Here is a 14,182-nt window from a genome sequence, read left to right as displayed (position 1 = left end):
TGTGATATCTTGTCCACGGACAAACAACTACATCTGAAAACAATATCTCCGCCTTCGCTAAGGCGGATGTAATAAATGATAGTTTAGCCCTGTGAAGTCTGAATAAGTTTCTTCATTAATTATTTATCTTTGAGTATTTTAACTTAAACATTACTTATTCATCAAAGAAAATTTATATCGAGCCTTTTTTAAAAATTACTGGGCATATTATGCTAAGTATGTTATATTTGGGAAGAAAGAGTTTGAATTGAAAAAGATGTTTATAAGTTATGTTCAGTTGCGAAACCTATGGAATTTCCACTAAGTTTTCTTAATTTATATAATTTTATCATTTCTTTCTTTTATAATCATGATCCATTTATGTTTTTTGTATTTGAGGTGAATGTTAAGTTGCGTGTCATCATTATTAGTATCATCAAAGTGTTTTATGTTAATTCTCCACACTGGTATGGGCTGGATATGTATGTCATATATTTCATATCACTTTCAAGTCACAGATTTCTGAGTTCCCATCTCATCCATCTTTGTGAATATTCTTAATGAACTGAAAATAGGGTAAAGTTGGTTGAATTTTCAATTATTGCCCTATCATGTTATATGGGGAAATTCTAACCCAAACTTGTACGGATATAATTATAAGCAACAGGATGTGTAAACATAACCAATTTATTAAAACATTTTGTTTATTTCTCTCAACGAATCTTCAATGGTAATTAGATGTTATTTAAGTTTTTGAAATTATTTGGTACCAAACTCCTGATTGATTCAATGTAGTCAGTCCGGGATGCGAATACAAATGTTTGTGTTAATGTTTAAAGAGAATACAAGTTAAGAGGCAGAAATACATACATTTCTCTGGTTGTAAACGCAGTGGTTTGTGAAATGTTTATTATCAGATTAAGTAACACAATGACAAGTGAGAGACCTGATAATAATAATAATTAGATAACGGATTATAAATCTAATCAGCTAAAAACCATGATGCACATTTTTAGAGGAGTAATTAGCAACTGATGAAATAATCAATGTCTCTCTCTCTCTCTCCCTCTCCCTTTCTCAGACACGATTTGAACTAAGATTGCAATATTGCGATGCTTCAACTAAAAGAAAAATAGTTTGTACAAAGAAAACACATTTATTACTTCATTAAGAAAAACTGAAGATTATACTGAAAATTAAAAGTGAAATTGGCAGCAAGAAAACATCTATAGAATTACAAATGAAACCATATGATTTTAGATTTTGCGTGTTAAAGAAAAAGGAAAATGTACTAAACCGTGTTTAAACTACATTGTGCTATATACAGTCTCTCAGTTTCATAGTGTTGTATTAATAGAAAAAAATAAAGTTCTTTTGTATAGAAATATGTATAGAGGAAAATGAGGTTTTCAAAACCATTTGTTTTTCATATATTTAGGTATGGGCCCGTTTCTGCTAATTCAACTTCTCTTCTTTCACGGTTAGTTGAACCTGGAAACAATGAGAAAACTTACAAAAAATATCAATTTTTAAAAACAATAATCTCTTATATTTGATATATAACCGCAATTGTGACTATACGAAGTGATATCAAAATGTTCCCGGACTAGTTCTGTTGCGCGCCAACACATCGAAGCACACGGTAGCGTGGTCATGAGAGCTAGCAGTAACCTTCATGAGGTTGTGTGCCGAGTGATATCGCTGTGTTTACTTCACAAGTTGTGAAATTTGTCTTCTTTTGTGATCGCGTGTCTGCTGTAGTCTACGACTTTTGTCATGGACAGGAAGCTGGAATAATGAAGAGCTAACGTGAAATTAGGGGTTTAACTTGGGAAGTCTGCAAGGAACACATTAAGCATGCTTCGGCAAACTTATGTGAAGAGATAATGAGTCCTACAAAATGTTTCGAGTGGTGCGGGCGTTTCATAAGTGGAAGAACGTCATTGGAAAACGAGGAGCGAGATGGAAAATCTGTCGTTAACGTCGCATCCTAATATTTGAAGAAAATTCCTCAGTGTTTGAGAAGATCTTGCGAAAGCGGCAGGATCTGTGTAGCAGGAAGAATTGGATTCTTCACGGCAACAATGCACTCTGTCACTGAGTCCCCATTCGTAAGTTTCTCGCCAGAAACAAAATGCTATCGCTTCCACACCTGCCGTGTTCGCTAAATTAGGCACCTGTTGACTTCTACCTCTTCACCAGGGCGTGTATGCGGGTATGTATATATTTTTGAGCGAATGTGTAGGTGAGCATGTATGTGTTTCAAGTGAGGATGGATGAGTATATACATATAGGCGCATGTGCGTAGGTATGGGTGCGCGCATGTGTATGCATGGACGTGCGCATTTACGCGATTACTATGAACTATTTTACTCCCTTAACTTTACTCCCCGACTTTACACCCCGACATTTTATCATGGCTACCGAATAATTATCACATATTATATTTACACACACACACACACACACACACACACACACACACAAACACACACACACACATATATGTATATATATATATATATATACGTAGTGGGGGAAATAAATATTTGTGCATGTCAAAATTCTCAATTTATTTAATTTATAATGAACATAAATGGGATCTACCAATACTATATTTGCATACACATGCATAACCTAAGAATATGCAAACAAACTAATAAATTATAATAACTAATGAATTTATATGCAATTATAAATATTTAGGGGTGAAAAAAGTATTCGTAAAGAATACATTTATGATTTTCTATGCCACAAAATATTGTTAAAATAATTTTTTTTACTAGAACTTTCTCGTTTGTTCCAATAATCTTATCAGTTGTCATTTTTAAGTGTCAAAACACTAGCTTCTTCATTCAGCACTGAGACAACATAAAGTAGTATCGTAAGAATGGTGAAAAGTAAAGAACTCACAAAGTCATTGAAAAATTTAATTACTGAACAATGGAAAGCAGGTAAAAATTACAGAAAAATACCAGAGCTCCTTTGTATTGCATTTACTACCATATTTTCATTTATTCAAAGATATAAAGAATCGGGAACTGTTGAAAACAGAATAAGATCCGGTGCACCACGCAAGAGTTCCCCTAGATCTTAAAAAAAATGAAATGGAGAATCGAAATAAACGCAATGATCACCAGAAAGAAGTTGCAAGAAGATTTGTTAGCTTCAGGGACTAGTGTTACACTACGAACAATCAGCAATGAAATTCATAGGAATGAACTGAAGTCACGCTCTCCTAGAAAAACTCCGCTCTTGACTTAAAGGCATAGAGATGCCCGTTTAGAATTTGTTTATGAACATAAAGATAAATCTGATACATTCTGGGAAAATGTTCTATGGACAGACGTGTCGAAAATTGAATTGTTTGGACGAAGTTCGAGTAACCCTGTTTGGAGGAAAAACATAATTCCTACCGTAAAGTTTGGAGGTGGCAACATCATGGTGTGGGGGTGTTTCTCTGCAAATAGTACTGGCAATTTACATGTGATAGATGGTAGAATGAATGCAGAGATGTACCAAAATATTTTGAACAATAATTTATGGGACTCTGTAGAAAAGCTACAGCTTTGTGAAAGGTGGGTTTTACAACAGGGTAACGGCGAAGTCTACCAAAAAAATGGATTGTCGATCACAATATAACATTATTAGAATGGCCAAGCCAGTCACCTGACTTGAACCGCATTGAAAATTTGTGGCGTTATTTAAAAATTAAAGTTCATTCAAGAGCCCCAACGTACATTGGAGATTTGAAGAAAATTTGTCAAGAAGAATGGGAAAAAATCCTAAGAAACATGCGAGTCATTGCTTAAGAACTACAAGAAGAGATTGGTTGAAGTGGAACTGAATAATGGTTATGCTACGAAGTATTAAATCAGAATTATCAGTTATTTATGGTCTGTACGAATACTTTTTCGCCCCTAAATATTTATAATTGAATATAAATTCCTTAGTTACTATACTTTATTAGTTTCTTTTGCATATTCTTAGTTTATGCATGTGTATGCAAATATAGTATTGGTATATCCCATTTATGTTCATTATAAATTAAATAAAGAATTTTGACATGTGCGAATATTTATTTCCCCCCGCTGTATGCGTGTGTGTGTGTGTGTGTACTGATGATGATGTTGACGGCAGCAATGGTGGAGTTGGTGTGAATCCTAAGACTGATGCTGTCAATAGTCATTGTGCTGTTAGAAGTGATATTTGTTCTTAAACCCTTTTTGATAACACTGCTCCCGGTTTTGGCGGTCGTAGGAAATGGAAAGGGCAAATTGTACTTACTGTTATTGTACGTAACATTTCCCCTGGTATTCGCCTCCTTTCTTTTATGTACACATGAAAAAATGACATCTCTGGTATTTTTCATGTATATACAGTAGTAAAAGAAGACAAACATTCCTTGAAGTATATTGAATATGGCAAAGAGCAAGGTAAACACTTCATCTGTTTCACCAAAACTGAAGAATGCTAAGATCCACGCCGCACTGAACAGGACAAACACGCCAACGATGCCCAAAATACGTGTTCGTTTTGTTTCGAGTTTAAATGGCTTGTTAGTTTCTAATGTCATTAAGTACCAGACATCAATAGAGAAGATAAAAATGTTGAAGATGAGAATGATCCCCATGGGAGCCACAAGAGCAGTATAGAACGGTACCGCTGATAACCAGCATCTATAAAGAAATAAAGGATATATTAAGAAAAAAAATTATCAAATGTCATCGAATTGAAGGGTCAGAGAGGGAGTAATGCGAAGTGATTTTGATCCAAAATGAAATGAAAAGCCTTCAACGCACTTGCAGTGTGTTATGTACATTGCTAAATCAGATATTCTTATCCAATATTTCAATATTCAAATACGCAAAAAACACCTCCCTATCCTTACGAGTGCATACATAAATAAATACATACATACACAATATATACATACATGTATTCGGAGATGCATGCATATAAGAGGAAAGAAGAGAAGAATAGTTACTTTTAAACATGTAATAGAAATATTATAGTTTTCTCAAGAACTGTTTACATTTTCTTGAGTTCTTTGTATTTTGTTTGGAACAGTAAATTTCTCAAGTGCTTCAACAAAAATGTTTGCCTCTTCAGCATTTCATTTTCAGAATGAAGCTACGTTGAGGTGTATTGTTGTCTTCTTTTATGTGAGCAGGTTAAAAGCGAAAGTTTGATAATCAGATTTATATTCCACCACTAATAACAGTAGTCTCCCCCGCCACACACACACAGGGAAACATGAAAATTGAGGCACTCCAGGGAGTAATTGATATAAATACAAAAGTAAGTGGTATGATAGGTCTTGTCTCTCTGGACCGTCTTAAAAACATTGAAACTTTTTCTCTTTCTCTCCAACGCCAGCGTGAGTGTATATATCAGTCGCACAATGTGGAGAATATATCACTAGCATTACTGAAACGACTGCAGTATCAAGTTTACAGTCCATCCAGGACTGAAACCCGGTGCCATACGGATTCCACACAATTGAAGTTTACAACACATGGCCACGTTGTAAAACAATTATGTTTTTTTCATTATTGACCCAAAAGGAAAGAACGAAGAAAAATATCCCATCACCTTCAAATGGTATCTGGACAAATGACTTCAAAATGTACCAACAAGACAAACAACCTGTATCTGGACATATCACAATCAATAGCAGCTCCCTATTTAAATAGGCTGTTATGATATAAAACCTGACTTTTAAAAGAATTGAAAGACTCTCTCAGGCGGCGCTATTAAGTGAGACACATGGACTCGAGTACACAACTTCATTACATAAAAAAAATGAAATAAATTATTTCAACTTCCTGTTATCAAATTGGAGGACACCACTGTACTTTATCGGGTTAGACACATAAATATTTCTACTATTCAAATTTCGCTGCTAGTCATGGGTGTTGATATTTACAGGATGTTGTATTTTTTAGTCTTATGAATTGAGTGGGGGGATAAATGAGATACATGTTTCTGTGAAAGAAAAAATCATTAAGAATGTTAGTGGAGTAGGGTAGCTTCCAGGAATAAAAGTCGTTGTTTTAGTTTGATTACATTTGATCCATAACCTAGATATTAGTTGTGAAGACCTGAGAAGATTCGGTGAATAAAACGCAGAAATACTTACGTTTGTTCAATTCTGATGTAATTGTTGGTGTAGTTAATTGCCAGAGTAACTGTGACAATGATCATTGGAAGACCTGACAACAATATAAACATTAATTGATGACAACAATATATACATTAATTGATTTATGTAGATATTAATCAATATTTAAAATAACAAATATGTGAAATTTGAATCGATTAAGTTGGAAATGTTTTTGGTCAGAAAAAAAAATCGTGTAGTTCAATTCAAATTCAATATTTGTTTCGATCCACACATGGGTCAGTTTTTACTATTTGTTCCTAAATTCCTATAAATAGGTGTCACAAATATCTAACTCCGATTCTCTCAGCTATAATTTCCAGTGGGAAACAGTAATTAAAATATTTTGGGAATTCTCGACAATTGTATGAAGACTAAATTACATGGAGGACAACAAAAATGCGCTCTCATTAACGTCTTCACAAACTACATGGTGCGTCAGATGAAAGTGTAAAATGGATAACACTTGGTTTTCTTCTAGAGATAAGATCTGAGACAGAAACTACTTCATGAAAAGGAAAATCAATTTAGGTTTCCCAAATGGCTAACCCTGAGAATCTGTTTCCTTATGGTTTACATTTATGCTGTGTGTATATAAATATATATGATGCACTTCTGTATCCACATATTTACATCTCGTTTCAACTACTTCCTCATCAATTTATCGATCTATTCAAGCTGAAATTATGAATATTAACCACACTACCCAACACTACCTTCCTAATAAACAACAAACTAGCTAGCTGCCTTGATCTTTCGCTTAGTTATTATACTAATCAAGTCAAAATTTATATCTAATTCCACTCTTTATTATTTAGCTAATTGACATCTTCCCTATTCCAAGTTGGTTATGTTAAGAAAGAACGTATTCAATTATATATGCGCTGGATCGGTGCTGATTTAGTACTAAGCAACAACAGTAGAAGAGTGGGAGTTTGCACTCGGGGCAAATCTTTTTTTTTTAATATTGTAAGATTGATAAGGATGCAGAGGATTCGTGATATAGAGCGCCGTCCTAGAAAATTTACAGAATGATTGTTAGAACTTCCAGTAGTATTACAGTTGAATAATATACACAAAAAGGAGAAAAATAAATTGAAGCTTCACTGGATTCACAGTGTTTCATTTAATACTCAAAGTTACTGATTAACAGTGTTTAGTTTAGTACCCAGAGTTCAAGTCCCATGAAAGTCAATTGTTTTCTTTCAATCACTTTTGTCTCAATGGAATCAATAAGAATGATATACTGGGTTCGACTGTTCCAAGTGACCCCTATCCCATCAATGACTAAAAACTTAAAGACGGTGTATGTGTGTGCCTGTGTGTGATTGACATATGTATATATATATATATATATATATATATATATATATATAGTGTGTGTGTGTGTGAATGTATATATGAAAGAGATATAGTTAGAGGCAGAAAGAGAGAAAAACTTTGTACATACCCCAGGCCAGAATTGAACTCCTTATCATAAAAGATCTCTGAACAGTTTGTGATATAACATCCACAGCAAGGCAAACTTGAAGTACTTCTACAGTCATCCACATAAGAGATGTCATAAGGAAGTAATGTATGAGAGCAGCCACTGCCTATAACAACAACAAAAGCAATAATGAATTATAAAGTCTTATATAGTTTTGCAGGGGCTGAATATAATTAAGACTATCGATATCAGACCTTGGTTAATATTTTGTATCATCAAGGCGGCGAGCTGTCAGAACCGTTAGCACGCCGGGCGAAATGCTTAGCGGTATTTCGTTTAGCCCCTGGTGGGTAGTAAAGAGATAGGTATTTCGTCTGTTGCTACGTTCTGAGTTGAAATTCCACCGCGGTCGTCTTTGCCTTTCATTCGTTCGGGGTCGAAAAAATAAATACCAGTTACGCACTGGGGTCGATATAATCGCCTTAATCCGTTTGTCTGTCCTTGTTTGTCCCTTCCGTGTGTAGCCCCCTTGTGGACAGTAAAGAAATATATATTTCCTCTGTCTTTTCGTTTTGATTTCAAATTCCGCCGAGTCGACTTAACTTTTGTCCTTTCGGTGTCGATAAATTAAATACAAGTTGCGCACTGGGGTCGATCTAATTGACTGGCTCCCTCCCACCAAATTTCAGGGTTTGTGCCTAGACTAGAACAGATTCTTGAAGGCGGCGTGCTAGCAGAAACGTTAGTACGCCGGGCGAAATGCTTAGCGGCATTTCGTCTGTCTTTACGTTCTGATTTCAAATTCCGCCGAGGTCAAACTGTGCCTTTCATCTTTTCGTACTGGGGTACAAAAAGATGGCTGCCCTTTGCCTTTCATCTTTTCGTACTGGGGTACAAAAAGATGGCTGCCCTTCTTCAAAAACTTCGGGCCTTGTGGCTAGTGTAGAAAAGAATATTTCATACCATCAAAAGGCGGTGAAGTAGCAGAATCATTAGTATGCCGGACGAAATGCTTAGCGGTATTTCATCTGCCGCTACGTTCTGAGTTCAAATTCCGCCGAGGTCGACTTTGCCTTTCATCCTTTCGGGGTCGATTAAATAAGTACCAGTTACGCACTGTGGTCGATATAATCAACTTAATCCGTTTATCTGCCCTAGTTTGTCCCCTCTGTGTTTAGCCCCTTGTGGGTAGTAAAGAAAAAAGCATTTCGACTGTCTTTACGTTTTGCATCGACTCCAGTGTTTCACTGGTACGTAATTTATCGACACCGAAAGGTTGAAAGGCAAAGTCGACGGATTAAACACCGCTGAGCATTTTGCCCGGTGTGGTAACGATTCTGCCAGCTCGAAGACTTACCAAAATAATAATAATGCTTTCAAATTTTCCACAAGGGCAGAAAATTTGAGGAAGTGGATGAGTCGATTACAACGACCCTAGTGTTCAACTGTTACTTATTTTATCGACACTAAAAGGATATGTAAAGCCGGCCTCGGCGGAATTTCATCATCGAACGTAGCATTTCTTCCGGCGCGCTAATGATTCTGCCAGCTCACGGCCTTAAGTAATAACAACAACAGCAACAACAACTATTCATGCCCTGATACAGTCTCAGGCACTGACTCTCAGGGTCTGAGATATTATATGACTGGAAGTGTTAACATGAACATGTTTTGTCTTGGCATGAAATATGAGCTACAGCAAATATTCTGCTTAATACCACAGATTTGCTTGTCAGTTGTTTGACCATAGCCAGTGGAGAATGCCCCTAACTTACTGACAATATGTGCATCTCTGATCACGAAGGGGTGGGGCCATCATAGACATGTGTTGATAGGAATTCTTTGGGACTTGAATAATTCCCCTTTGGAAACATGGGTGTTTCGTTCAAAATTCTTTAACAACCCTTGTTCATGTATCTTTTGAGCGGGATGGGCTATTCGACAAGAAGAAAATTCTAACTGGATTCCACGTACAAGGTCATGCGCTGTTAATCTTGATATGAGGTCACCATGTCGTGCAAATATGGTTGTGATGCATGTGTCTGGTGTACCCTTATCAGACGAATAGCCGTGATGGGTATAGTGGGTTTCGTATATTTTACCTCAGTGGGTATAGATATTTAGGGATTCTGGAGCTGGATGACATTCTACACATAGAAATGAAAGTCAAGGTCAGCGAGGAATATCAAAACCGGGCGGAGATGGTGTTGAAATCCAACCTGAATGCCAAATATTTGATTATCGCAATGAATATCTGGACAGTTGCGGTATTCAGATATAGTGTATCCATCATCCTCAAATGGACTAAGGAGGGAATATCAGTATGGGATAGAAGGACGGTAAGTTGATGACGCTGCGTTGGGCGCTACACCCTAAAGCAAGCATAAACAGACTATATATAAAAAGAAAGATTGGTGGCAGAGGACTAAATAGTATAGAACTTTGTACAAGGAGTGAAAGGAGAATGCTTGCCGAGTATTTCTTAAATAGTGATGAGGGCCTGTTGCTATATGTGGCGAATGATATGGGTGTAAATGCAGATGAAATGATGGACAAGGAAGAGTTTAACCAAAGAGCTGAGCAGAAGAGAAAAGAAGACCTTGCAGGAATGAGAATACAGGGAAAGATTGAAAGGAATAAATAGGTTGTTAAGAATAATACAGCATTGTGAGCGAGGTGATTTCAAGCGTACCTCCGAAAGCCTGATCAATACTGCACAAGACTAGTTGTCCCATCCGATTTAGGGAAGTGTAACATCTATAACACTTCTGACACCCAGAAATGCAAGCTCCATGGAAAGAGTGTGGAAAATGTGTTCCAATTGGTAAGTGGAAGTGAGAGCCTTGCACAAAAAGAATAGAAGCGCAGCCACGAAAAAATGTGTGCGTATCTTCATTGGCTCTTATGCCGTAAATACCAATACGATGTAAGAGAGGACTGGTATGAGTATGTAGCAAGTAAAGGTTTGAGGATGGAAAAGTAACGATACTCTAGAATTATGATTTTCAGACGGATCGTGTAATCGAACACCGTCGGCCGGATATTGTCATATTGAATAACAGAGACAAATTTGAATTTGGTCTCCTACTGGATGAAATCTGACGTAATAAACAGATATTCATAGTGTTTCATATAAAAACAAAATTCATACTGGCTAAAATGTGTTTTCTCTTACCTTACAAGCAGCTGGTTTTGTCGTTGCATATTCTTGCATCCCAACAAGAAAGATAAGATTACTGACAGCTAGAGAAATGCAGAGGTATACTAAAATCTTTGAAGTCATTAATTTCCTTAGATTTCTGAAATAATAGAAAAAGAAATCGCAAACATTTCATTTACTGAAGATTAAAACTTTAAAAATCATTCAATGCAAAATTATAACTATGTGCGTATAAGTGGTGTTTATTTGGAACACACATGATAAATTAATATGTAAAGATTTTAAGTTCAGATGTTGGTGGAAAATATCTGTGTATATTGACCTGAATGAAATATAAACCATGTTTATCAGCACTTGCACCCATAACGTAATTATTGCACTTGAGATGGGCTGCTACAGTCGGCAGCATTTTAACCAATATACTATTCTGTTTGTTTTATTTGTTTTTATGGGATGTGGATAGCAGATACACGGGGGACTGGAACCTAAGGTAGCTCCAACTCACTTTTATTTTGGAGTGATTTAAGTGAGGGACTATTGAACAAATGACAGGCCATTCGTAATTTCTCTTCTTTTGTTTTATCTAAGCCCATGTTGTCAAATGGGTGCACTGAGATCAATGATAGTGAAGGATAAACTACAAATTACCATTTCATGGTCTGAGAGGAGGTACTTTTGACTATTACCCTAATGAATAGTGAGAGTGTGGTTGCTCTACGCTAGGTCTAAGACACTTTTCTTAATCTTCATTGTCGATATATCTGTGATTATACACGTGATATATGTATGATCTTATATAAGTCATGTATGTATGATGTTATATTTGATGTGTGTATATATGATTGTATGTATGGTGGTATATAGGGTACATGTTTGTCTGAAAACCCCACAAACTGATGGATGCAGCTTTTCTGTATTTAACCAGTTTATAAATGAAATTGAAATGCTTACTTGAAAGAAACATGAAGTATTACTGTAAGAACGAGAAAGACAAACGATATTCCACAGCCAACGTTTGATATGAAGTGAATATTCTTTGTATTTTCTTCAATCTGGAATAGAAACAAACAACAATATATTATATCCTCATCCACTTCTTTCCGTATATGGTAGTCAATACTTGTATAATATACGATTGTGTATATAGTCTTGATGTAGAAAGTGAGGATTACAAAAAGCTGCATTAGAAACACTGTATTGCTGGGCCGCCTTCTGCTGCATGCTGGATGATAGACTATTTCCATGTGAAGTTTCATATTGTGTACACATGAGGTGTATATGTGGAAGTATGAGATGTACCACTAGCCTATAGAGCCTGAGTTCAAATTGACTGACGGTGTGTCTTTGTATATTTTATCCGGACAGATAATTCAAGCTGCTTCAATTAAGCCATCTTAATTAAATAAGAGAGACCGATTTTGTAATGAGAAAGTCGTTATTTATTTCTCATTCCTTTAACATAATACAAAGCATGATCATTATTGCATTTTAAGACCTTCTAGGCGCTGGAAGTTAACCCTTAAGTTTTTACGCAAAATCGTTTTTATAAGTAGGAAGATTTCACTACTTCAGAAATATTTTGGCCTTGCATACAAGACATTTTGAGTAATGACAAGATAAGAAACACCCTCACATATTTACTAAAATACCAATCACCACAACAATTTAGTAGGTATGATAATATAGAACTCTTTTAAATTAATAGTACATAGATATACTGCCAAACTACATGTAAATACCAATTCATAAAGTTACCAACCATTTGCAGGGCAAAACTTGTCAGATGGTTACAGGAACAGAGTACTTTCTCTCCAGGTACATACTCGGATGTAATACAGCCTTTTGTTGACCAACGGGGATCCTGTCCAGGAGATTGGTCCCAATAAACACACTGTGGTTTGGTGGCAATCTTGGAAAAGTAAAATTCTAATAACTTAATGTACCTTCTAATTAAAAGACATGTCATTATGATAAGTCGTTACTAAATTTCACCGTATACTGATAATAATAGAAAAAGACATTGTACAGTATTGTTCTAGAAATACTTAATGAAATGTTTGATTACAATACGTTTACAAATGGGATGTGTTTCATCATAAGTCAACTGAATCAGAGAATGGTAAGGATATTACAACAATAGCAAAAAGTACAGCAGGCATCATAAGCAAACATAATCAAATTCACACTGAAATTGCACAATCTCAGTCAAAAGCAATATAGGAACATACAAAAAACAATATAGTGATGATACTAAAATACAACAGAAACATTCTGGAACTTATCTTGTTGGAAATATAAATATACATCTCCATCATACAATATTGACATTATGAAGCCACAAGGCCTTGAAAGGAAACCTTAACATCAACAACAGCAATAAAAAATGCACAGCCGTTACCTGATTTATTAAATTGTATGAGATAATTACTGGTTCATCAAGATCGGTTATTCGAATGTTAGGAATACTTGCAGCAATAACATTACTGTAAATGTTTGCATTTGCTTTGGTTCTAGATTTTTGTATTACCTGTAAAGAAATGCCACGAAAGAAATTCATTCATTCAACTGAATAGGACTGCTAAAATATGAAACGATTAAACATTAGTCTTGTTCTTAGACACCATTATTTTAGACAGCAGAACGACTTATTATAATACATACATACATACATATATAATGTTATATATATATATATATAATATTATATTTAGTATTATGTCACCAAAGAGTTCGCTCAATTTGGTTTGATACATAACTTCTAGCACTTTAACTTACTAACTTAAGTGTGTCCTTTGCACATACGTCAACGTAGTTCGACGCGAGCTACCGGCGACCGAGATTTTATTCTGTCTGCCTGGGAAGACCCAGAAAATTGTGAAAGAAAAAAATATCGACACTTTATGCATTTATTATCTTAAAAAAGCTGAGAAAACTGCAACACAAAATAAGGATTATGTTATGAAACGTGTGTCAGAAGCGGTTTCCAATATTCGACCGTGAAAGTTTTCGGTTGAAAATGTTGTCCAACTAAAATTAATAGTGTCACAAATGTTATATCCGTTAAAAAAAAATTAACTTTTCAACAAAAAGTTTTTAATCGGATATAACTTTTAATGTATTATCTGATTAATATTTTACAAATAATTATTTACCCTGGGTATTTAGGATTTGTCCTTTATATAAGCTATTTTTGATTGAAGGTTTTCTTCGAGTTCATAAGATGATTTTAAACGAAAATGTGATCATTGCATGCGACCGGTCATTGTAAAAACCGTTTGCTTAAAAGACCAATGAAACAAAACCATTTTCAAATGTGTATCCATTAAACTAATTGCATATATTTGCTTATAACCTTATTTTTATTCCATTCTAAACAAATCTATTCGACGAACGGGAACCTGAAATTCTGATTAACAGTTTTTTGTGATACTTTTGGTGCTTTTTAATAAAG

The 14,182-nt window shown here is 35.2% G+C and overlaps 2 protein-coding genes across 4 annotated transcripts in view; both read right to left on the bottom strand.

The window, feature by feature from the left end:
• LOC115225268 (adhesion G-protein coupled receptor G6-like) overlaps nt 1-14,182 on the bottom strand; it is a 1,160,637-nt gene that overhangs the window by 1,086,210 nt on the left and 60,245 nt on the right. The gene's annotated exons all lie outside the window — the stretch shown is intronic.
• Nucleotides 195-14,182, bottom strand: part of LOC115225437 (adhesion G-protein coupled receptor G6-like) — a 176,499-nt gene continuing 162,511 nt past the window's right edge. For all 3 annotated transcript variants that reach the window (XM_036513967.1, XM_036513968.1, XM_036513969.1), the window contains 5 exons: nt 10,747-10,870; nt 7,593-7,737; nt 6,122-6,194; nt 4,267-4,658; nt 195-1,470 (listed from right to left, as the gene is read on the bottom strand). In XM_036513967.1, coding sequence (XP_036369860.1) covers nt 1,406-1,470; nt 4,267-4,658; nt 6,122-6,194; nt 7,593-7,737; nt 10,747-10,870 — 799 coding nt within the window. In that variant the 3' untranslated portion in view covers nt 195-1,405. The remainder of the gene's footprint in view (nt 1,471-4,266; nt 4,659-6,121; nt 6,195-7,592; nt 7,738-10,746; nt 10,871-14,182) is intronic.

This window comes from Octopus sinensis, linkage group LG27, assembly GCF_006345805.1.
Source record: "Octopus sinensis linkage group LG27, ASM634580v1, whole genome shotgun sequence".
Classification (NCBI taxonomy): domain Eukaryota; kingdom Metazoa; phylum Mollusca; class Cephalopoda; order Octopoda; family Octopodidae; genus Octopus; species Octopus sinensis.
The sequence above is the reverse complement of the archived record's forward strand: the minus strand, read 5'-3'. Positions and strand labels throughout refer to the sequence as shown.